General features: G+C 54.7%; 1 protein-coding gene across 1 annotated transcript; it reads right to left on the reverse strand.

The window, feature by feature from the left end:
• Position 1: 1 nt before the first annotated feature.
• ADCK5 (aarF domain containing kinase 5) lies at positions 2 to 17,899 on the reverse strand. The gene is made up of 15 exons (XM_066265384.1): positions 17,646 to 17,899; positions 7,694 to 7,800; positions 6,852 to 7,001; positions 2,557 to 2,632; positions 2,226 to 2,426; positions 1,984 to 2,124; positions 1,773 to 1,886; positions 1,557 to 1,688; positions 1,394 to 1,477; positions 1,202 to 1,283; positions 1,050 to 1,128; positions 880 to 971; positions 564 to 816; positions 374 to 490; positions 2 to 272 (listed from the first exon to the last, which is right to left on the reverse strand). The coding sequence occupies exons 1-15, from the start codon at positions 17,655 to 17,657 to the stop codon at positions 167 to 169; spliced, it is 1,746 nt and encodes a 581-aa protein (XP_066121481.1). The 5' UTR covers positions 17,658 to 17,899; the 3' UTR covers positions 2 to 166.
• Positions 17,900 to 25,365: the final 7,466 nt, after the last annotated feature.

Consider the following 25,365-nt stretch of genomic DNA (forward strand, 5'->3'; position numbering starts at 1 on the left):
AGAAGTATGTGTGGTCATTGCAGGGCCTCCTGGCCCTACCAGTGGTCAGGGGCCCCCAGAGGTCCCCCCACTCCAGGCCACGTTGCTCCTGTGCCCTGGGTCTTAGGGTGTCCACATCTCCAGTTCTGGTCAGCTCCATTGGCCCAAGGTCCTTCTGCCTGGGGCCCTAGGTCTCCAGGTATTCATATAGCCCCTCGGTCCTGGCCATGAGGCCCAGCCGTACCAGTGCTCGAACCAGGAGAGCCGTGAGCCGCATGGACAAGGTCTCAAGCCTGGGGTGAGGGGGCGGGGCAGTATCAGGTCAGTGGATCAGGTCAGTGGGGAGCAGGCCCTGGCCGCCCACGCACCCGCAGGGTCCCATTTGTCCACTTACCTCAGGACCACTTCAAATTTGAACGTCTCCCAGACAACCCTGATGTGGCGCAGGAGGCTGGCACCATATACACTCGGGCGTGTCACACTCGCCAGGCGGCTCCAGCCCCTGACCGCACTGTCAAAGATGTGGTCAGCTAGGCCTCACTCCGTCTGTCCCCACCCGCCACCCGGCTCCCACCAGCACCCACCTCTTGGCCATGAGGAAGTAGCGGTCAACGGGAGCCCCGAGCGTGGTGTTGATGGCGCGGACGGTGTTGATGTTGCGTAGTACTAGCAGCATGGGCCGCGGCAGGGCCTTGAGCACGGCCATGATGTCCTCAAAGTGCTCCCGCGCCATGGCCTGCATGTAGGCCTTCTCCTTGCGGCTCAGCAGGTGTGAGCGCCACAGCTGCCCCAGGCGCACGGGCCTCTGCATGAGCACCTCCGAGAACAGAAAGTAGTCTGGGGGGGGGGGCTGAGCCAGGCTGCACACCCGTGCCCCCAGGCACCCCGCCCTGGCCTCACCTTGCACCCCCAGTGCGGCTGCGTGCACCTTCATTGCCGCGTCGTCCCTCAGGATGATGGCCCGCCACAGCTGGCACAGGGCTGAGCGGTCCCTGTGGGGCCCAGAGTGAGCAGAGCCCCAAGCAGGAGAGGCCAGCACCCCCCCCACACACACACACACACATACTTACTTCTCGTCCAGGAACTGATAGAGCCCGTGATCCAGCAGAACCAGCTGTGCCTTCCCATCTGGGCCTTTCCGGACCAGAACTAGGGACAGGGCACAGGCGGTCACTCACCCACTCAGCCCCACTCCCCCTCGCCTCCTGGGGGTTCCTCCTACCGTTGCCAGGGTGTGGGTCAGCATGGATGAATCCTGTGTAGAAGATTTGCTCAGCAAAAGCCTGGATGAGCTTCTCTGCTATCTGGGGTGAGGACAGGGCCACGCCTCTGTCACAGCACGTGGTGCTCCCATCCCCCATCGAGGGCATGGGGGGCACCCCCCCTCATGCCACACCCCATGCACTGCACTCACATCCGGCACGGCCAGCCCCATGGACTTGATGGCCTCCACGTCATTGACCTTGCAGCCCTCACAGAAGTCCGCTGTCAGCACGCGCTGTGAGGGAGAGGCTGAGCTCAGCAGGCCCCTGCCCCACACCACCCCCCACCCTCCGCCCAGCAGGGCCCCAGCCCACCTTGCTGGATGTGCCCCAGTGCACGCGGGGGACCACGACGTAGCGGAAATGCTGCAGGTCCTGTGCGCAGCGCTCGGCATTCCGGCCTTCGTTCTCAAAGTCCAGCTCCTGGACCAGGGTCCCCTTCAGGTCCTGAGGGCCACATGGGTGGTCAGGGCCATGCGGTCCCAGCACATGCAGAGTGCTGCTCCCGGCCTGCTGGTGGGCAGTGGTTACCTGGAGGACCCAGCTGAAGCCAAAGCTGGGGTGCATGAGCTCCACGAGCCTGAGCAGGAGCTCCAGGGTGTGGATGTCGCCATCGAAGCGGTCCCGCAGGTCGATGTACTGCACCTGCACCAGGTGAGTGCGCGGGGAGGACCTGGCTGCCGCCGCCCGAGCCCAGTGCCGCCTCCTGAGCCCACTGCCACACAAGGTGGGCTCCTCGTACCTTTACAGCCACGGCGGTGCCATCGTGCATCCGGGCACGGTGCACCTGGGCCAGGCTGGCGGCCGCGATGGGCTGGTAGTCGAACTCCTGGAAAAGCTCACGGGGCAGGGCCTGGAAGTCCTCAAGGAACAGCTCGTCCACCTGGCCGGAGAGGAGTCTTAGAGCAGCACCGAGGCCACCGCCCAGCCCCTGCTCTCGGCCTCTGCGCCTCCCCCCCTCCCCCCACCCGGGCCTGGGCTCACCTCCCGGAAGCCACGCTTGAGGGCCCTGTCCTCCAGCACACGCAGCGTCTGGATGTACTCAGGTGGCAGCAGGTGGTTGAAGGAGCACAGCCCCTGGCCCAGCTTCACATACAGGCCCCCGTTGCTGATGGCCCCGGCCACCAGGGCGTCGGCCGCCCGCTGATGACACGCAGACATCACCTCCGAGTACCCCGGGCTGTTCTGACCACAGGCGTGGAGGGAGGGTATGGGGACAGGCAGGTACCTCCTCAGTCCACCCAACACCCACCTCCTGCAGCACCCCACCCCACAGTGTGGATGGGCCCAGCTACAGCTGAGGAGTTGGACAGACCTCTTCCACCCCTCGCAGGACGACGTTTGTGCACCACCAGTAGTCCACGGAGATCTGCAGGCCGATCCTCAGAGACCTGCCGGCACAGAATCCCTCAGCCCCAGTCGCTGCTCAGCTGTAGCCCCCACCCTGCCAGCCCCTCCTAGTGTCGGCAGGGGTCCTCACGTACTCCCCACACCAGCAGCCCTGGACGGGTCACCCTGGGTCTAGAGAAGAGGGTGTGGGGCTGGAATCCCAGCCTCCAGCACTCAGACCTTCCCAGGAGGAACATGGGACTCCTGCCCTTGAAGGCAGGGGCTCCAGACATCCAAGCCAAGCCTCTCCTTCCTGCCTCTGGGCATGTCCTGCTCCTAGCCACTGGCACCACTGGTGGCACGGGAGCCAAGCAGGGCTGTCTATGAGGAAGGGAAGGTGTGACAGACGGGTGGGAGCCCTTCCTGAATAACTGGGTACAAAACCAGGGCCCGGTCTGCATGGGGTGGGGGTGATGGCTACACTCGGGGTGATGACTAAGTCCCTGAACTAAGGACAAGAGAAGCCAGGTGTCTGCCGGCTGGGGAAGGGAGTGACAGGTAGAATGAGAGTGAGAATGAGCTACACAGGCAACGGGAAGCGTCTATGAGTGCACAGGGTGGGCATCTGTGACTTAATACACAGCTCTAGTCCGCACAGGGCCTGGGGCACACAGCCCTAAGAGTCCTGACGGGCAGCAGTCATGCAGGGCTGTGAAAGGATGAGACGAAGCTGGACCATTGTATAGTGCAGAAGGAACAAATGCTCAAAACGGAGACATGTCAACAGGACTTGGAGATATTAATGGTCAAGTCTCAGTTCTCTGTAGAGGACTCACACCTATGCTTTTTTTTTTTTTTTTTTGTATTTTTCTGAAGCTGGAAACGGGGAGAGACAGTCAGACAGACTACCGCATGCGCCTGACCAGGATCCACCCGGCATGCCCACCAGGGGGCGACGCTCTGTTGCGAGCGACCAGAGCCACTCTAGCGCCTGGGGCAGAGGCCAAGGAGCCATCCCCAGCGCCCGGGCCATCTCTGCTCCAATAGAGCCTCGCTGCTGGAGGGGAAGAGAGAGACAGAGAGGAAGGAGAGGGGGAGGGGTGGAGAAGCAGATGGGCGCTTCGCCTGTGTGCCCTGGCCGGAAATCGAACCCGGGACTTCTGCACGCCAGGCCGACGCTCTACCACTGAGCCAACCAGCCAGGGCCACACCTATGCTTTAAATCAGGGGTCCCCAAACTGCAGGCCGCATGCGGCCTCCTGAGGCCATTTATCCAGCCCTCCGCCGCACTTCTGGAAGGGGTACCTTTTTCATTGGTGGTCAGTGAGAGGAACACATTGACCATCTCATTAGCCAAAAGCAGGCCCATAGTTCCCATTGAGATACTGGTCAGTTTGTTGATTTAAATTTACTTGTTCCTTATTTTAAATGTTGTATTTGTTCCCGTTTTTTTTTTTACTTTAAGATATGTGCAGTGTGCAGAGGGATTTGTTCATAGTTTTTTTTATAGTCTGGCCCTCCAACGGTCTGAGGGACAGTGAACTGGCCCCCTGTATAAAAAGTTTGGGGACCCCTGCTTTAAATTTTTACAGTAAAATGAAGATTTCTAAAAAGAGTTACAAAACCTAGGTTGAAGGGGCTCCCACTATCCCCTCTGGAATGATTTCAGCAACAAAGTGCCACCAACAGAACAGCCCTTGGGATGCAGCATGGGCCAGGCTGGATGTGATTAACTGAGTAAGTCACTAGGGAGGAGAGACGTCCTTCCAGTCAAATGCCAACCAAGGAACATGGCAGGGATGAACAAACAGAAACCAGTTTGGCCACCACAATAAGAATGAACTCACCTCAGAAGTGGGCGGGGTGATGGGAACAGGCACTGGCAGGTGATCAGTACAGGAGTCTCGTGGGAACACTGCTATTCCTGCCAGAATGTGCCCCCCAAATCTAACCAAGAGCAAATGACAGGACATCCTGTCCGAGGGCTGTCTGATGGGGGTCGTCACAGGGTTGGACAGTATTTGGTTTCTGGGCCATCTGGTCCCCATGCTGCCATCCTAAGAACAGCCACAGGTAGGAGTGGGGTGGCCGTGGTGCCAAGGAAGCTTTTCTTACAAATGGGCAGCAACCTCTGTGGCCAGTTTGCTGACCCTTGTAAATTACTGGCCTATAAATAGTCTACATCTCTGTCCAGGTCTCTGAATCTGAAGAAGTCTGGCTTTTGCCCCAGCTCTTTACATTCATGAAATTTGAGTGACAGCAGTGTCTGGTTCATTATGGGCCTGAGAGTTTATAACGATGACCAGAAAGACACACACACACACACACACCCCCGTGCCCATGATTAGAGTTTTGGGGCTTTGAGCCAAGTGCTATCAACCCAGTGGGGAGGGAGCTGGAGTCTGAGTTCAATTATGAGGCCAGTGACATGCTCAGATGCCTGTGTACTGAACTGAGCAGATGCTCTCTACACTGCTGTCCAGGGGACCCACGTGGACTGCTGCACATCAGCACCAACCAGTGACAGGTACAAGGACACAGCTCTAAACTGAGACCCCACCCCCAGACCTGACCCCATGTGCCCCTTCCTTTGCCGACCCTGCCCTGTACCCTCTCCTGTAACGGCACCCCAGTCTTCAGCACAGCACTTTCCCAAGTTTTAGGAGTCACCTGGGGACTGTCAACAGTGAGAAGGCTGTGGGACCTTCCGCTGGGGACTCCAGAACTAGAAGCTAGTGTCAGAGTCGGGCAGACGTGGGGCCTGCTCCAGACTGAGGACCTGAGACATGGACCCTGGACCTATCCTTGTGCTGAAAGGGTGGTTATTGGGGTGCATGGTGACAGAATGGGTCTGAGGGTCATAATGTATCAGTTTCCTGATTAGGTTTATGGTACAAAAAGCCCTTGTTTAGGAAGCACTCAAGTTTTCAGGGATAATGCAACACGTTGACAAGGTACTTGCAAAGATTTAAAGCAAAATGTTACTCTGTATTCTTGCAACTTTTCTGGACATTGGAAATGCAAAAGCCCGAAATTGTAAAAAGAAACCGGGTCCTGATGCAAACCTCCACCCACTGCAGTCTCTGTGTGTCACGCACATGTGACATGTTTTGACTCAGCCATCCTACCACAGAACAAGTTCCCAACATCTCACGGTTGGACTCACCCCCTTCCCTGGGCTCCTGCTCCCACACTGCCTGTTACCCAGGACCTGCTGTGTGTCCCTGGTCTCGAGGCCCTGTGGTCACCCTGCACCCAGTTGGGCATACTGTCAGGCCTGCTGCCCTGGCACTTGCTAAGGCTTGGAGCTGAAGAGAAAACACCAGGCTGGGGGAGGATCATCACCCGGCACACTCTCTCCAATCCCAGCCGGGCCTCTGAAAGCAGGTGAGGGACACCTGTTCCCCCGGGCGCGGCAGAGGCAGGCGCATGAGCAGGGGTTGGGTGTCTGACACTGAAACGGCCCACGTGATACAGGTGAGACGAGCCCAGCAGCCAAGTGGGCCTCTCAGAACCAGGGCGCACAGGGACAGCCCACACGGGGGAGGACCACAGAACAAAAGCAGACCTGCTCCAGGCTCTGTCATCAGCCCTGAGGGTTGCACACCACCACCCAGAACCAGCACAAGGGCAACGGGAAGGCCTAGGCAGACCCGGCCACTGGCCCACGTAGGGCGAAGGGGCCTGTTTCATCCTGGAGGTGGTGAGTGGGTGGGCAGGCAGCCACCTGGCACCTCTGGCCCAGTGGATATCTCAGTGCAGCTTCTGGAACAGTGCCTGCAGGCCTGCTGGCCTCGGCCTTCCCTCCAGGAGAACTCGAGCCAGGCCTGAGAGGCAGCAGGGGCGCAGAGTGGGCAGGTCGGGACCCCTCCCTGCAGCAGCACTCTGAACCAGGGCCTCCCACGAGCCCTTCCCCCAGGCAGTCCTGTGCACAGTGGGTTTGGGTAAGCTGGTTCCTAGGACTTGGAGGCTGTAGGAACTGCTGGATCTGATCAAGAGCAGGAGTGCTGACTGAGGGGCCCGGAGACCAGCCCTGCCCCCAGCATCCTGACAGGAGACAGAGTCCGAAGAGCCCGATGAACAGACAGCACTATGTCCACTGGGATGGGGAGGGGGTAGCCCTCCCTCAGAGCCCCCGCCCCCTGTGGGTGCTGGCTCTCCAGGGGGAGCTGGGGCAAGAAGGACTGAAAAGCAGCTGGGAGGCACCGTTCCCTCCCACTGCTCAAGGCGGATCTGGAGGGCTGTGCAGAGAACGCCCGCCATGCTGCCAGGCCCTCCTACCTGCTGAAGCGCCCGACGCCGTCCACTAAAAGCCGCATTCTCCTCTTCTCCTGCGGCTCCGCCGTGGAGTAATGGACGCCAAGGAGCACAGGCAGCCCCACCACTGTGGTGCAGAGCACCTTCTTCCACAGGGGCTGTGATCTCAAGGACCTGAAGGGACACACAGCTGGCTACTTCCCATCCACATCCTCCCCACCCCGTCCACACACCTAGGCAGGTGACGTCAGGCCTAGATGCCCATGTGGTCGGCAGAGACTTCTCTGACTGTGGGGTCCAAATTAATTCACCTGAGCCACAGAGGCACCCTGGACACCAGACTCCAAGTAGCTCCTTGGCGACATGAAAAGTCGCTCTAGGGCTGAGGCCAGCTACCCTGTGATCACCCCACCGTGAACCTCACCACCATGAACCTCACCAAATGGACTACAGGTATCAAGATGGCAAGATGTGCAAGCAACACACAGTGAGCATGGTGAAGGGTCGAGACAGGGACCGCCACGGGAGCCCAGCACCCAGTCACTCACTGTCTGGCCCACCAGGCTGGAGTCCTGCCAGCAGCGCCTCCCACCTCGCTCCGCCCGTCCCACCCACAGGCTCTGGCCTGGACCCTCATGCCCACCGTCTTGTCTTGGCCCCACTACCTCCACTGTCCAAGCCGCAGCTCTGGCTACCAGCTGCTGGAGAGGTCCTAACCAGTCCCAGGTCAGCCATTAACACCAGGAGCACATGCATCCCATGTTGGTGGCCCGGGCCAGGGGAGGGGGGCGTGTACAGAGAAGGTCCACCCTGGGCCCACAAGAGGTCATTCATTCCTGCCTGGCAAGAGGCTGTAGAGAACTCACCATCGAGCAGGTGGGACTCTGAGGCTTCTCCTGAGGACGGTGGCAGGGACCGGCCAGCACTGCAGCCTGCTCTGCAGCACAGCACAGTGGACATGGCAAAGGGGTGACTGCAAAGTGAGCAACAGCACGGGGTCAGAGGAGGCAGCCACAGGCCCTCGGCCCTGCCCGGCCTTCCTGGGGCCCTGGTACCCGTCATTTAGTGTTTCCTACGGCTGACACCATGGCCTGTGGCCTCAGGAAGGCATCCTGCATTTCCAAAGGAAGTATTAAGAATGCTTAACCACAGCAACAGGGAGATCGGATGCAGGACAAACAGGCCTTGCAGGGGCAGCTGTTCTGAAAGTGGACGAAGGCACCAGGAACTCCGGGTACCCCAACCGCAGAGCTAGAACCCCGGCCAGCAGGATGTGCGGAGAAGCTGAGTTCTGGGAGGCTCTCTGCTCACTGGCAACCTTGGTCTCCCAGCCTTACTTGCATTACAGGTCTTAAGAATTCCTCAACCACAAATCTCCCAACTGCAAATTCTCAATTTTTAGAGGAAAAGAAAAACACTGTGTATTGTAAGTCAGAGCCCATAGCACAGATGTTGATTATTGTTGTGAACTCTGGGCCAGATAAGGAACTGACGTTCCATTCACTTTCTAGCCAAAGCATGCAACCCTGAAGACCATATCAAGGACAGCAAAACAAAGCAAAAGTCAAAGAAAAATGTCCATGACCTATTGTCCCAAAAGGAGGACAGTCTGACAAAACCTCTGCTTAGCAAAGCCACACACAGCGAGGGTCAGAACAGTTAGACGTTCTGTGTACCTCGGGACCCTCTAGCCTGCAAACCTGACCGAGCCAAAGGACAGCACACGGCCATGCTGGGCTGCAGAGAGGAGCGGGCCCAGAGAACATATTGGTGTGTGCACACAGTGGTCAGTTCTTGGAAGATCGGTGAATGCCTGCAGGACAGCTGGGTCCAGGCTGGGATCCCAACCTCCTCCCACCAGACTTCAGATGGGGGGTTGTGACCAGCAGATGTGCCAGGAGGCATTAGCCTTGCCTGCCTACTCTGTGCCTGCCACCCACATGTGGCAGGCCCCATCCAGACCCTGCCCGTGTCCCTCACCAGACTGAATACCTTCTACCATTCACACCCACCTACCAATTCTGCCACAAAGATGAGCCTGACAGTGAGCCCTGTATGCGACCACGGACCATGGACCACAGACACACCCACGTGGCTGTGAGGGCAGTACCAGGTGCAAGGGCAGGAGGGATCCTGTGGCCTGGGAGCAAGGGGACGTCCATGTGGACATTATGGAGGGTCTTAGGCAGAGGACACGACGTCAGTGAAGGCCTGAAGCCAAGAGAGCACAGGGTGTTTCCGAGGGGACAGGCCTGTGTGGCTAGAAAAGACGTGGGCCCAGAGGTGAGGAGGGGAGCTGCCTAAAGAGAGGAGAGCAGGCCCTGGCCGGTTGGCTCAGCGGTAGAGCGTCGGCCTGGCGTGCGGGGGACCCGGGTTCGATTCCCGGCCAGGGCACATAGGAGAAGCGCCCATTTGCTTCTCCACTCCCACCCCCTTCCTTCCTCTCTGTCTCTCTCTTCCCCTCCCGCAGCCAAGGCTCCATTGGAGCAAAGATGGCCCGGGCGCTGGGGATGGCTCCTTGGCCTCTGCCCCAGGCGCTAGAGTGGCTCTGGTCGTGGCAGAGCGACGCCCCGGAGGGGCAGAGCATTGCCCCCTGGTGGGCAGAGCATCGCCCCTGGTGGGCGTGCCGGGTGGATCCCGGTGGGGTGCATGCAGGAGTCTGTCTGACTGTCTCTCCCCGTTTCCAGCTTCAGAAAAATACAAAAGAAAAAGAAAAAAAAAAAAAAAAAAAAAAAAAAAAAGAGAGGAGAGCAGGGGAGCCCTGGCCAGAGAGCTCAGTCAGTTGGAGCGCCATCCTGACACGCAAAAGTCATGGGTTCGATCCCTGGTCAGGGCATGTACAGGAACAGATCGATGTTTCTGTTTCTTTCTCTCCCTCCCTTCCGCTCTCTTTGAAGTTAATAAATAAAAATAAAAAGAGAAGGGCAGCGGCAAAGTGAGCTGGGCACAGGCGGGCACCCCAGGCCCTTGTGGGGGTTTTCCCGAGGGAGGAGGGGATATGCTGGGGCTGTCGCACTGGAGGAAGAAGCGGCTGGCGTCCATGGCAGGGCAGCTGGAGTCCATGGCAGGGCAGCAGCCAGGAAAGGCCCCGAGGATCCTAGGCAAGCGTGCAGAGCCAGGGAATGGCGTCCACAAGACCACAGCCCGGGAACAACTGAAAAGAGCCACCAGCAACTGCGCTCAGCACTCATCAATGACCCTGAGAAAATCCCAACAAGCAGACCCAAGGGGGACCATCTCCCACCAGCAGCCTGGTGCCTTGAGTCATCAGGGTGCATGAGTTGGATACAGGTGCTGGGCACTGCCACTGATCAAGTCTCTCTACCCCTGTTTGCAGATTTCCTTAACAAGATATTAAATAAAAGGTTGTGGGGGGACGTGGGGGGATGTGGGAGGACTGCTGTAGGTCAGGAGGCTGGACAGGCGAGACACCGAGCACAAAGGAGGAACCCTGGCCTTGACCTGGAGGAAGCACCTCCAGACAGTCTGAACACAGACCGTGGACACTGGGAGTCACACGTGTGCCTTGCAACATGGCCCTCACGATGCTGTGCTCTCTGCAAGTTGAAGGTGTGTGGCACCCAGGGTCCGGCAAGTCTGTCGGCACCATTTTTCCATCAGGCTCATGTAATAAGTCAGCATTTTTTAGTGATAGCATGTTTTAATTAAGGTAGGTACATTCTTTTTTTAGACAATGCTCCTGCACACTCAACAGACTACAATGTAACTGATGTGCAGAGAGAAATAAAAAAACCTATGAGACTTACTTGACTATAGCATTCAAATTACTGTGGTGGTTTGGAACCAAAGCAACAGTGACTCTGAGGTCTGTCTGTGCTTTTAGTATGTGGGGCATGATAAAGTTACCACAGTTACAAAGGAGAATGTTCTTGTTCAGGAGATGCCCACTGAGGTCTAGAGCAGTGCTGGTCAACCTGGTCCCTACCGCCCACGAGTGGGCGTTCCAGCTTTCATGGTGGGCAGTAGCGGAGCAACCCAAGTATAAATAAAAAGATAGATTTAACTATAGTAAGTTGTTTTATAAAGATTATTCTGCCAAACTTAGTGAAAATCTGATATAAAGTACTTGGTAAATAATTATTATTATATGCTTTAATTTGCTGTAACTCTGCTTTATAAATTTTATAAAGTAAAGTTACTTCCCTACTTTATAAATCACCATGACTGTGGAACCGGTGGGCGATTAGAAAATTTTACTACTAACAGAGATACAGAAGTGGTCGGTAGGTGTAAAAAGGTTGACTACCCCTGGTCTAGAGGGTACATGTAAAAATGTCTGAAACAAACAAACACTCATACGAAAGCTCTTGCTGGATGGCTCGGTTGGTTGGAGCATCATCCCAAAGCGCAGAGGTTGCCCGCTGGATTCTCCGGTCAGAGCACATAGAGGAGCAGCTCTGTGTTGCTGTCTCTCTCTTGGCCTCTCTCAAAACCAACCAACCAGCCTGACCAGGTGGTGACGCAGTGGATAGAGTGTCGGACTGGGATGAAGAGGACCCAGGTTCGAGACCCCGAGGTCGCCAGATTGAGCGCGGGCTCATCTGGTTTGAGCAAAAAGCTCACCAGCTTGGACCCAAGGTTGCTGGCTCCAGCGAGGGGTTACCCAGTCTGCTGAAGGCCCATGGTCAAGGCACGTATGAGAAAGCAATCAATGAACAACTAAGCTGTTGCAACGCCCAATGAAAAACTGATGATTGATGCTTCTCATCTCTCTTCGTTCCTGTCTATCCCTCTCTCTCTCTCTCTGGAAAAAAAAACAAAAACAAAAAACAAAACAACCAACCAGCCAACAAACAAAATGTCTGTGACTTACTATCAAATGGTCCAAAGACAACAAAACATACATTTTCAAGTAGAATTGGAAACAATCAGGGCAAGATAGTAAAACTGGACAGACCCGGGCGGTGGGCATCTGTCAGCTGGTCCCTGTATTTAAATGTTTTCATGATCAAAGGTACGAAGCACCTGCTGTCCTACTTACTGTGCCCGCCAGGAAGGTGGCACTTTGGAGCCGGGGGCAGGGGCCCTTGCCTGGATGACTCTGTGTCGGGACACTGGGCACTGTCTGCAGGCACTCCTTTTTTATTTTTTGCAAGAGAGACAGAGAAGAAGGGAAAGAGATAAGAAGCATCCACTCATAGTTGTGACACTTAGTTGTTCAGTGATTGCTTCTCATACATGCCTTGACCAGGAGGCTCCAGCTGAGCCAGTGACCCCTTGCTCAAGACAGAGACCTTGGGCTCAAGCCAGGGACCATGGGGTCATGTCTATGATCCCACACTCAAGCCAGGGACTCTGTGTTCAAGCAGGTGAGCCTGTGCTCAAGCTGGCAACCTGTGTTTTGAACCAGGTCGATGATCTAACCACTGCACCACCACCCGTTGGGCTGCAGGCACTCCTGTTTTTTTTTGAGAGAGAGACATAGAAACAGGAACACTGAGCTGTTCCTGCATGTGCCCTAACCAGGAATCAAAAGGGCAACCTCTGCGCTTCTGAATGAAGCTTCAACCAACCAGCTATCCAGCCAGGGGTTACTGTGGGCACTCTTTTTTTTTTTTTTTTTTTTTTTTATATATATATACAGAGACAGAGAGAGAGTCAGAGAGAGGGATAGACAGACAGGAATGGAGAGAGATGAGAAGCATCAATCATTAGTTTTTCGTTGCAACACCTTAGTTGTTCACTGATTGCTTTCTCATATGTGCCTTGACCGTGGGCCTTCAGCAAACCGAGTAACCCCTTGTTTGAACCAGAGGCCTTGGGTCCAAGCTGGTGAGCTTTGCTCAAACCAGATGAAGCCGCACCCAAGCTGGCGACCTCTGGGTCTCGAACCTGGGTCCTCCACATCCCAGTCCGACGCTCTATCCACTGCGCCACCACCTGGTCAGGCACTGTGGTCACTGTAAATTGTTGTCACAATTCAGGGGGAGGGGTGTTCCTGGCATTAAGCAGATGGGGGCGCCAGGACCCTGGACAGCCACCTGAGGCTGAGCAGGGCAGGGCAGGCTCTGGACCCAGACCTCGAAGGCTGAAATTGGAATCCCAAGTCTGTTGGCACAATTTTTCCATCAGGCTCATGTAATGGTCAGCATTACATGAATAGGCGCCAGTATTCCCAGCCCTGCGGCATGGACCAGTGCCTCTCTGTGCTATGAAGCGGGTGCTGCTGCACTAGTACAGTGCAAGTCAAGTACACTGACACTGGCAAAGCCCTCAGAGCACGTGGCCTTGGTGCAGGCTGAGCTCACCTGGGGTGCATGAGCCACTAGTTTCTCCTCGGCTTCCTCCTCACTGAGCCAAGCCACTTGCCTGTCCCCAATGCCATCGCCTCCTCTCAACAAACCTCTCTCACCCCACCTGGCACAAAGCAGTACACCCTTCTTGGGTTGAACTGAACTGTCTATGTTAATACAACTTCCTGCAGCTCCTCCAAAAGGAAAAGAGTTTGTTCTGCTCAGAAGAGAAGAGACTATTCCCAACCTGAAAAGCTTGGCGAGGGGTTACATACAGAATGTCGGGAGACCAGAGCGGAAGGGCAGCAAACTGGGGTCTGCTGCAAGTCCTGTGGGGATCCCCACGGCATACAGAGAAGGAAGAGACACAAAGCCGGCCAACAACCATCATTCTGACACATCAACAATCACAACAAAGATCTGTGGGCTATTCTAGCCAACATGCCGACAATCTGGAGAAGCAGAGCCAGGGGCCCCTGGTTCAGAGCCCTGGCACAGATGCCCCAACACCATGACTGTACCCAGCATCACCTGACCCACCAGATGCCCTGTAAAGGCTGAGCATGCCCTGTAAAGCCAGGGGCCACACAGGCTCTGGGCAGACGTGACTCAGACAGCAAAAGATTGAGGGGGAGGAGAGCTCCCCAAGGGCTGGCCTCCAAGTCCCTCCACCTGGAGAGCCCCCAGCCCACCAGGAACAGATGCACAGTGAGGACTCTTCCCCAGAGAAGTGTGAGCGGCCCCTGCCAGGCACTAGCCACTCATGGCCACTTAGGTCTTCTGATGACCACAGGAAGAAGGCGCGGGTGTGCAGATGGCACATAACTCACAGCAGCCTCTTGCCAACAGGGTCACAAGTGCCAAATTCTGGGGTGGAGGGACAGGTCTGGTTTGCAGCCTCACTCCCCCACTGCCAGGGTGACTCCCCTCCAGACCAGACACCTTTCATCTCTGAACAGGGCTGGAAAGGTGAGAGAGGGTGGAAGTAAAGCACCTCACTCAGGCCTGCCACTTAACAGGTGCTCAACAAAAGGAGGGTGTTTACTGCAGTGGCTCCTGGCCAAATTGGCGGCGGATGACACCCTTCCCGGTCCCAACGTGGCCTGCCCTGAAACCCTCCAGTGCAGAAGGATCCTGACAGCTGGAGGGGAGCACATTGTACCTGAGAGTGATTAACTACAAGGGTTTGGTGAGAACATGTCAAGTCACCTAACTCAATTTTAAACATCATTTTGACATTAAAACATACGGTTCTGCCTGACCTGTGCTGGCGCAGTGGATAAAGCATCAACCTGGAACACTGGGGTTGCCGGTTTGAAACCCTGGGCTTGCCTGGTCAAGGTACATATGAGAGTTGATGCTTCCTGCTCCTCCCCCTTTCTCTTTCTCTCTCTCTCTCTCTCCTCTCTAAAAAAGGAATAAAAAACAATAATAAAAACAAAAAAAAAAACTACAGTTCTACCGATCTATTTGTTTGTTTGTTTGTTTTTAAGGTGAGAGGAGGGGAGAAAGTGAGACAGACTCTTGCATGCACCTGGACCAGGATCCACCCGGCATCCCGGTCTGAGGCCAATGCTCAAATCAACCAAGCAATATTCAGCACCTGAGGCTGACATACTCAGACCAACCGAGCCACTGGCTGCGGGAAAGAAAGAGGCAGAGAAGGACGAGAGAAGGGGGGAAGAAAGAGGTAGAGAAGGGGGGAGAGAAGCAGATGGTGGCTTCTCCTGTGTGCCCTGACTGGGAATCAAACCTGAGATGTCCACACACCAGGCCGACACTCTATCCACTGAGCCAGCCAGCCAGGGCTAAAACATACCATTCTTAATGTCACTAAAATAAACTCATTTAAAAAATTTTAAAAAAAATTTTCTGTCCTAGCATAAATTATCAACTAGTTGATAAGAACTACAGTATTGTTTGAGTGAAAATGTTATTATGAACTGGATTTTGTTTAGAATGACTAAAACATACCATTCTTTTACAGAGAGAATGCTAAGTCTGAGTCGTTCTACACCAGAGCATGAGGGCCTATTGCCCCTCCAGCCGCCTGATGACTGTCCACTGCTGTCAGGGACTCTGGAGGAGGAGCAGAGGACCAGAGTCCACGGTCTCTGAGCACATGACAGCACAGTGCCAAATGTGTGTGGACCAGTCCTAAGGAACCACCACCTACTAGAAGCTCTTGCCGCATCTCCTTACCCCAACTCATTTCTCAGCAGGGACCCCTCGCTCAGCTCCTGTGACATAGTCCCTCTGGTGACCCTGGACAGCCCGGTGTGTTCTCTAGGCTGCTGTCCTGCCTGGAATACCCTTCAGTACACCCTGATTCACCTTACCCACCCCTGCACCTGGTCCATCCCTCTTCCTCTGTCCTTATCACACAAGAGTGACTATCAGGTTAGTTCCTATGTCCCCAGCAGACTGAGCAGGGCCCACCTCTCAATCATGTCTGTACTTCTAGGATCTAGAACATGCTTTGCTACATGAAGCAGAAACTCCACAAACGCTTGCTGCATTGAGATCAACTTTGATAAGCACAGAACGAGCCAGAACCCATGTGGGACAACAGCTGAGCAACATGTGGAAGACACAGTCCCGCAGGAGATGAGCAGCCCTGCAGCAGACAGGACTCCAAGGACGAGGCCTTGTGCCCACAACTCCACAGCACCCACAGGCTCCTGCCCACTGGGGATGCCCAGACGGGACATTTCCATCACATGGGAGATATTCCCCAAGCCCAAAGAAGTCATGTGGCTATGAATGTGGGGCAAAGCCTGCAGCCAAACCTTCCAGGGGTCGATCCAGGGCAGCTCCCATCACATCACACATCACCTGAACCAAACCCAGGACCTGAGCACCAGAAGTGCTTGGACACAAGTGCCGAGAGGGCTGTGGGTCCCCAGGAAGTCCTCCCACATTCCAATGTCTTTTCACTGAGACGACCACATACTCGTTCCTGTGTCCTTCCCACTCCCGAAGCCCTCCAATGTGGATGAGATGAGCTGGGCTTCCTGCCCTCCAGCCTGTCCTGCTTCCCTAGAGCGTGTCCTCAGTTATGTCTACAGAAACCCAAGGCTGACCAGGACTCGGCTAACAATCTCCAAAGCAGCACAGAAGAGCTCTGAGTAATAACACTCAAATCAAGATTACAAAGCTCATTAACGTGTGCACTTTAACACAGAACAAGGAGTGTGTGTGGTCACGTGTTTGGCACCCGCCCAGCCGAGCCGTTGGCTTTCCTACACCCTGTAGCTTAGACACAGCCGATTAGAAGGAAGATGAGACGCCCCTGCAGCCAAGCCGGCCCGGAGCCGTGAGAAGCCAGTGCTGAGTCTCACGAGGACAAACCTGCACCAGGGCTGACGAGAACCCGGACAGTTTGATCACAGGGTTGGCAGCCCTAACCCTCAGCCGGAGGGGAGAGCACGGCATCCACGTGTCCTCAGGGTGAGCGCCTGGGAGTCTGGGCCCTGGGGAACCCTGGTGCCTGTAACCCTCTGAGCCCCATCAGGACTCAGAAGTCGACAGGGCCCACTCCACGTAGAGGCTGTGAGCAGCTCTAGTTAAGAGGCTAAAACTGGCCCCTCCACCCCTGGTCTGGAGCATTCAGTGGCCATATCCCTGAAGAAGCTTTGGGAACTGTGACGTGCTCTATATATACTCAGGGCCAAGTCCACGTCCCCCCTCCCTGCACCTGACTCTCAGGCCAACACACTCCATCACCGCAGCCGGTGAAACAGCCCCCCATAGGGGAGCTTGCTCGTTCGTTGGTGGTAATTCATTCGGCTGCGAACCTCTAAACCCACAGGGCTGGGCTTTGCGAGAAAAAGTGCACCGCTCTCCAGAAAAGCCCAAGTTGACACGCCGCCAGGAGCCACCTCGGTCTCTTCGTCCCCAAACGCCAGGAAGAGAGGGCCGGGTCCTTGGGGAGGGTGCGGTGACAAGCTGCCCCCTGCAGAGATGGCCCGGACCCGGACGGGAGGGAGGCCACCACCGGGCACCAGGGAACGCGGGCCGCCCGGGGGTCAGAGGGTGCGCCCGGGGCGCTGTCAGTACAGGGTGGTCTCGGGTGGGTCAGGGCCCTCGGGGGAAAGTGCTACAGTGAGCCGGCCCGAGGGGAGATAGGCAGGGCCTCCGGTTCTGGTACTGGTTCTGGCAGAGCCTGGAGCACGAGGGGGGGGTCTAAGGGACCCACGGGGACGAGACAGGGGTGTCCGCAGCCCCGAAGCCAGGGCGGACGGCCAGCAGGTGCCCTGGGAAAGGGCGTCTCTCCGGAGAGGGGCCCCGAGGACGAGAGGGCGCGGAGGTGTGCGGGGGCCACCGGTCTGGGGGCTCCCGAGTGGCACCGGCACAGCCCCCCAACAGGCACAGCTCACTCCTAGGGGGTGAGCATCCCGGAAGAGAGGGGGCCCCGCGGGTGCGGGACCGGCTCCCTGACAGGGACCGGCTCCCTGACAGGGCCCGCACGAGGCGTCTCTGCGGTGCGCCCGGAGGGTCCGTGGCGGGTTGCTGACGGCAGCCGGGGGAGGGAGGACGCCGTGCCGTGCCAAGGAGGACTCACCGGTCGCCACATGTTCCCGCCGCCGCCGCCGCCGCCACCGATCCGCTCCGGGTCGGCGCTGGCTCGCGTCGCCCCGCCCAGCAGCCTCTGCGGGAGGGGGGCGCTCTGCGCACGCGCACGCCCAGCTGTGGGCGGGGCCTGAAGCCACGCCTCGAGGTTGCCCGCGTCCGCGGCGGCACTGCGCCCCCGCGTGGCTCCCGGCGGCCTAGCAGGTCAGCCGCACGTGCGTCCTCCCAGCCGCTCCGGAGGTCCGACCCCGACCCAGACCCCGGACGAGGCTCCCCAGGAGCTCTCCGCCCGGACGGACGCGAGGCGGGGGACGGACCCGGGCGCCCGTGGGGCTCACTCAACACTCCTCGGGCAGGGGTGAGGGCCAGGCTCTAACGCCTTCGAGACTCGCTTTCCTCGCCGCAGGGGCTCCATGTTCGGTGCAGCGCCCACGTTCGTTTGGGCCGGAATCCGCGATTCTCACAAGCGCCTGCTGTGTGCCTGGCGGGAATGGGTGCTCAGGGAATCGTGAGCAGCAGGAGGCCAGGCCCACAGGGACAGCATGCGCCTTTCCAAGGAAGGTCCTCCTTCTGCCTGCTTCCCGCTCACCCCTGCCAGGGAGGTTGCGCCAAGGCAGGGACACCCCCCAACACTGACCCCAACTACCTGTTTCTGAGGTCACTGCAGCCACGCCCTCGGGACACCGATTGGTCTGGCGTCTTCCTGTGGCCTGGCCACCTGCCGCGTCCACGTGCCTCCTACTTTTCACACCGGCTGCTGCCCCACCTTCACATCTACTACTCCGGAGGCTTCTTCCATGGAGCCTGCCCCCTCCCACAGGCGGCCTTCTTCCCTACGGTCAGCCCAAAGGGACCTGTTCATACGACTGTTCCTGGTGGAGACCATCTAACACTCCAGGCCTCTGCTGCTGGTGCTGCCACAGTGTCACCGTGCTCCCACTGCCCCAGGGTGTGAGTGCCGGGCCCCATGCCCTGACTGAGTGCAGACAACCGTCCTCAATGACGTTTTGCCTTCCTTGCCAGGACAGGAACCTCCTGGCATCTCGCCTTTGCCCTCGGTCCTGGTGTCCAGGACAAGTCCTGACAGTGGATCTGAAGCCCTTCCGGGGGCCAGGCCGCTAGAATTTTACCAGGTGTACATTTTGGCCTCCCCACCTAACTCCATAATGGTTATGAAACAGGTCCAGGAAATACTGTAGGCCGGCACAGAAGTGCCTTCCAGGCGTCTGAAGTGACAGGGCATGAGTGTGGCTGTGTGCTGCCCCCGGTGACACACACATTGCCACAAGCCTGGGCCACTGACTGCCCTGGAACTGGGAAATGGGGGCCGGAGGAGGGCTTTCCTGTCCACTCTTGGGAAACAGGGTACAGCAGTTTCCTAACCCCAAACAAACACAGAAATGAACTCTATCTGATTTCTACATCAAAGGACCTTAGTACTGGCCTTCAGGGCCTCCCTCTGCATGGCAGGGCTCAGACCTCTGGACTGAATGGGAGTACCCCACTCCTACTGGTGTTGTGGGGAGTCAGTTTCTCCACTGAGACTCCTGGACACCAGGGTCCGCTGGAGGACCTTAGCTCCGCAGTGACCACTCCTCCTGTTCCACTCAAACCTTCAACTCCTGTCCTCCCTCTTGGTCCCCCCACCCAAGCCCATCTTCTGAATCTCCCAACACCCTGGTGTTTCCAGGCCCTTGAGTCTCCAAAACTGCTGTTAAAGAAAAAAAGAGGAAGTGTGTATTAACAAGCATGACTCGCACCCAGATCTAAAGTGAGCCATGGGTGCCACCCCCAAAGATATGTCCAAGTTCTAAGCTCTGACTCTGTCCTGTGACTTTATTTGGAAATAGGGTTGTTACAGATGTCATTAAGGTTCTAGTCCTGGATGAGGATGTCCCCTAAATCCAGTGAGCGGAAGAGTCCTTAGAAGGAGAAGGAGATCTGAGACATGGAAGTCGAGTTCTTGTGAAGACAGAGGCAGAGACCGGAGTGATACGACCACAGCTAAGAAACGCCAAGAATTGCCGGGAGCTGCCGAAAGCTGGAGAGGGGCCTGGACAGAGGCTTCCTGCGAGCCTCCAGAGGAACCAGCCCGCCAGCACTTTGATTTCTGACTTCTGGCCTCTAGCACTGTGGTAGGATAAACTCTGCCTGTTGAAAGCCACCAAGTTAGTGGTAATTTGTTCCAGCAGCAACTCAAACTAGTACAGTGTGTCAAGGGTTATTGAAGTCGTTAACTAGTGAGAGAACCAGGACTGTGGTCACAAGTTCAAAAGAGAAGTTCAAAACCACAGAGTTATATGGAATGAAGGAAATGAATTTTTAAAAGAGACTTGCCTTAAAAACAAAAATAAAAAAAATAAAATAAAAGAGACTTACCCTTTCTTTTTTTTTTAATTTAATTTATTTATTTTGTGACAGAGATAGAGTCAGAGAGAGGGGGACAGACAGAAAGGGAGAGAGATGGGAAACATCAATTCCTCGTTGCAGTTCCTTAGTTGTTCATTGATTGCTTTCTCGCATGTGCCCTGACCGTGGGGCCACAGCAGACCGAGTGACCCCCTGCTCGAGCCAGCGACCCTGGGTCCAAGCTGGTGAGCTCTGCTCAAACCAGATGAGCCCGCGCTCAAGCTGACGACCTCGGGGTCTCGAACCTGGATCCTCCACATCCCAGGCTGACGCTCTATCCACTGTGCCACTGCCCAGTCAGGCAGAGACTTGCCTTTTCTAGTGGGGAAAATAAACAATGGAATCTCCACTGAACCAAATTTATTTGCCTGTCTATGAAAAGAAAGGTTTGTGTTGCTGTTGGTCCCCTGCAATGTCCAGAGCTGAGCTATAAAACAACTCCGGAAAGGTGGACCCAGACAATGTGAGGTGGTCCATTGTAAATACCAGTAGTTTATTTTGTTTATTCCAAAGGAAAGCCGAAGCCTTCCTCCTTCCACATCGATGGGAGCCCAGGGGTTCTGCTCTGAGCTCCACGGCACAGATCAAAACTCACTGGTGAATCACGTGGAAGGGCACTTTCATTGGAGTTAGTTGGGGTAAGAGGTTAATAGTTACTGGGGGTCTGCCGAACCAGGTCAGGCTTCTAGCCCCCAGGTGGGCAGTGGGCACTCTTGCTGTGGTCCTAAGCCCCTTCCCCACTGTATCTTCTCAGGCAGTTATAGAATAAATTCCATTTAACTTTTTTTTTCACAGTAGGAATAACTTTTTTTTTTTTTTTTGGTATTTCTCTGAAGCTAGAAACGGGGAGAGACAGACAGACTCCCGCATGCGCCCGACCGGGATCCACCCAGCATGCCCACGAGGGGGCGACGCTCTGCCCCTCCGGGGCATCACTCTGCCGCGACCAGAGCCACTCCAGCGCTTGGGGCAGAGGCCAAGGAGCCATCCCCAGCGCCCGGGCCATCTTTGCTACAATGGAGCCTTGGCTGCGGGAGGGGAAGAGAGAGACAGAGAGGAAGGAGATGGGGAGGGGTGGAGAAGCAGATGGGCGCTTCTCCTGTGTGTCCTGGCCGGGAATCGAACCCGGGACTTCTGCATGCCAGGCCGATGCTCTACCACTGAGCCAACTGGCCAGGGTCGGAATAACTTTTTTTTTTTAAGTTTAAAATTTTTATCACTGTCTCCTAGATTCTAAGCCATCAAATGAAGTTGGTCCTAGTCAGTGTGACCCAGATATCTGCATGGGTCCCCCGAATATTCACAGACCATATAGGCCACTTTAAGTTTGCTCTACTGAAGCTTTCTTGCTTTCTTTTTAAGATTTTATTTATTGATTTTAAAGAGAGGAGAGGGAGAGAGAAAGGAGGGGAAGGGCAGGGATCATCAAGTCATAGCAGTCATAGCTTCCCATGTGCGCCTTGACCAGGAAATCCTGGCATTTTGAACTGGCAACCTCAGCATTCCAGGCGATGCTTTAATCCATGGGGCCACCACAGGTCAGGTTTTACTGAAGTTTTCATAAGAAATCTCAAACTGGACTTTCAAAAGTCTATTATTTGTTTTCCCAAGGTGGGGAACACAATTCCTACCATTTGGGTCAACTTCTATGTTCCTGGTAGGGCCTGGTAGGAAGTGACTTTCATGATCACTGTGAGACCCAGAATCCGCAAAACCCTAGGAAGCTATTGTAGGCATTTAGTCTGTAAAGTCAACCCGACTTCCATCAAGGTGGCCGATCACACCTGAGTCATCAGCAGCCCCAGCTGTATGACAGTCCGCAGGTCTGGTGTTCATAACCTATTTCTGGTTATACCTTAGTAAGAAGGAGGGTAGACTCTTACTAAACCTATCTGTATTGCTGGGGAAAGGAAGACACTCTCAGGGTCTAAACCAGGGGTCCCCAAACTTTTTACACAGGGGGCCAGTTCACTGTCCCTCAGACCGTTGTAAGGCCGGACTATAAAAAAAAACAACTATGAACAAATCCCTATGCATACTGCACATATCTTATTTTAAAGTAAAAAAAACAAAATGGGAACAAATACAATATTTAAAATAAAGAACAAGTAAATTTAAATCAACAAACTGACCAGTATTTCAATGGGAACTATGGGCCTGCTTTTGGCAAATGAGATGGTCAATGTGCTCCTCTCACTGGCCACCAATGAAAGAGGTGCGCCTTCCGGAAGTGCAGCGGGGGTCGGATAAATGGCCTCAGGGGGCCGCATGCAGCCCACAGGGCCGGGCAGGGCATAGTTTGGGGACCCCTGGTCTGAACAGTAGAGTCAGGAAGTGAGTCGATAAGAATCAGCCGTTGTTTAAAAAGTTGCATTTCAGTTTACAAAGAGTCTAGTAAATTACTATGGGTTACAGATGTCAAGAGTAAAATTGAATCCACTAAATAGTCCCTCACCAAAAAGGATGTATTCAGGGAAAAGAAAGGATTGTCACCCAGCCCGTGCAGATATGGAACTGTGTGCAGGCCCCAGGGGCTCTCAAATTCCCAACTTCAGACTCACTCACACACCAGGAAGAGCTCCTTCCACAGCTCTCAGGACTGTGTGCAGGGTAAGGCCTCAGTCATAAATCCCATCGCAGCTTGAGAAGTAAGAGAAGGGCCTTCGTGTGAACCCAGGACACAGAACATTATACAACATTGACAATATTCAGGCAAACGCCCAGAGTAACACTTCCCTCATGGCTCACGTGCCCTGTTATCAATTCCTGGGCTGCTGGGTTCAGAGTGAGCTGTCCAAGTGATACCAGCTCAAGCTGTGTCCAGAGTCCCTTCTCTGAAGGATCAGAGTCTGAAGGACCTGGTTCTGCCCTTGTCTAGGGCTCATCTCTCACTGGGGGCTGACTGCAGAGCCTCAGGCAAAACAGAATGTGACAGCCGGACCTGTGGTGGCGCAGTCGATAAAGCATCAACCTGGAACACTGAGGTCGCAGGTCCAAAACCCTGGGCTTGCCTGACCAGGCAGTGGCGCAGTGGATGGAGTGTCAGACTGGGATGTAGAGGACCCAGGTTCGAGACCCCGAGGTCACCAGCTTGAGTGCGGGCTCATCTGGTTTGAGCAAAGCTCACCAGCTTGGACCCAAGGTCACTGGCTTGAGCAAGGGGTTACTCGGTCTGCTGTAGCCCCACGGTCAGGGCACATATTGGGGGGCAGTTGATGAACAACTAAGGTGTCACAATGAAAAACTAATGATTGATGCTTCTCATCTCTCTCCGTTCCTGTCTGTCTGTCCCTGTCTATCCCTCTCTCTGACTCTCTGTCTCTGTAAAAAAAACAAACAAAAAAACAAACAAACCCTGGGCTTGCCCGGTCAAGGCACATATAGAGTTGATGCTTCCTGCTCCTCTCCCCTTCTCTGTCTCCTCTCTCTAAAATGAATCAAGTCTAATATATATATATATATATATATATATATATATATATAAAACAGAACAGAATGTGACAGAGACTTGGTAAGGGGGTTGTAATTTATTACCCAGGATTTTCAAATGTAAGAGAAGACAGTAAATATTACATCTGATTTATAAATATGGATGAATAATTTTTACATTCATTAAAAATTATAGACATTTTTATTGTAAAAAATTATGATATAGCCTGACCAGGCGGTGGCGCAGTGGATGGAGCGTTGGACTGGGATGTGGAGGACCCAGGTTCGAGACCCCGAGGTCACCAGTTTGAGCACGGGCTCATCTGGTTTGAGCAAAGCTCACCAGTGTGGACCCAAGGTTGCTGGCTTGAGCAAAGGGTTACTCGGTTTGCTGAAGGCCCACTGTCAAGGCACATATGAGAAAGCAATCAATGAACAACTAAGGTGTCGCAACGAAAAACTGATGATTGATGCTTCTCATCTCTCTCCATTCCTGTCTGTCTGTCCAATCTATCTATCCCTCTCTCTTACTCTCTGTCTCTGTAAAAAAAAAAAAAAAAATTAAAAAAAAAAGATATATAATATGAAATAATCCTGAGGCATCATTCACATCAAATCCCAGTAATATACCAAGAGTATTATTAGTAAAGCGACTGATTGAGCCAGGAGCAAGACACCTATATTTTTATAGAACTTCATAGGGACTCATAGGGAGTGTGGCCAATTAAAATCCTGACCTATGCCTGACCTGTGTTGGCGCAGAGGATAAAGCATTGACCTGGAAATGCTGAGGTCGCCGGTTCAAAACCCTGGGCTTGCCTGGTCAAGGCACATATGGGAGTTGATGCTTCCAGCTCCTCCCCCCTTCTGTCTGTCTGTCTGTCTGTCTCTCTCTCCTCTAAAATGAATAAATAAATAAAAATAATTAAAAAAAAAAAAGAATTGTTGCTTTTAAAAAATAAATAAATAAATAAATAAATAAATAAAATCCTGACCTAAAAGATGCTAGTGTCAAACTAGAGATGTCAGAATGGGCTGAGCTCACATTTAAATAACTAACATTTTGGCAGGTAAAACACTCCCGTTGGCGGAGGTGACAGGCAAAGCCGCTGGCAGGACCCAGGCTAATAGAGGACCCTTCAACAGAAGGACCACAATAGTTTGGGGAGAGGGGATGCTTCTTCATCTCCATGCAATTTCCACGGAGCCTGTGACTTCTAAAATGGTGGTATTCACACCATTTCACACCATTTTACAGGTATAGTCTAGGAAGGCTGAGCACCTCTTCTGGCGGCACAACTTACCGTAACTGCATATGAACTCAGCTGATTAATTCTGACCCCTGTCCTCTCCCGAGGTGAAAGGACCAGCCTCTGGAGGAGCTCAGATTCCACAGGACCTCCTGAGAGAAACTGGACCTCTCTTCCTGGGTGGGATTGTGCAACCACTTTAGAAAAACAGTCTAACAGGTTTCAGAATATTCAGCATAGCGTCACCACATGACGTGGCCCTTCCACTTGGAGGCGAGAGGGAAACTTATGGCCACACAGAGACGTGCACAAATACTCCCATCCTGCCTGATCTGTGGTGGCGCCGTGTGTACAGCGTCCACCTGGAACGCTGAGGTCGCTGGAACCGCAGGCTTGCCCGGTCATGGCACGAGAAGGAGCTATGAGTTAATGCTTCCTCATCTACATCTTTCTTTCCCTCTCCTTTCTCTAAAAAAATCAGTAAATGGCCCTGCTGGTTGGCTCAGCAGTAGAGCGTCAGCCTGGTGTGTGGAAGTCCCGGGTTCGATTCCCGGCCAGGGCACACAGGAGAAGCGCCCATCTGCTTCTCCACCCCTCCCCCTCTCCTTCCTCTCTGTCTCTTTC

Source organism: Saccopteryx bilineata, chromosome 3, assembly GCF_036850765.1.
Source record: "Saccopteryx bilineata isolate mSacBil1 chromosome 3, mSacBil1_pri_phased_curated, whole genome shotgun sequence".
NCBI lineage: Eukaryota > Metazoa > Chordata > Mammalia > Chiroptera > Emballonuridae > Saccopteryx > Saccopteryx bilineata.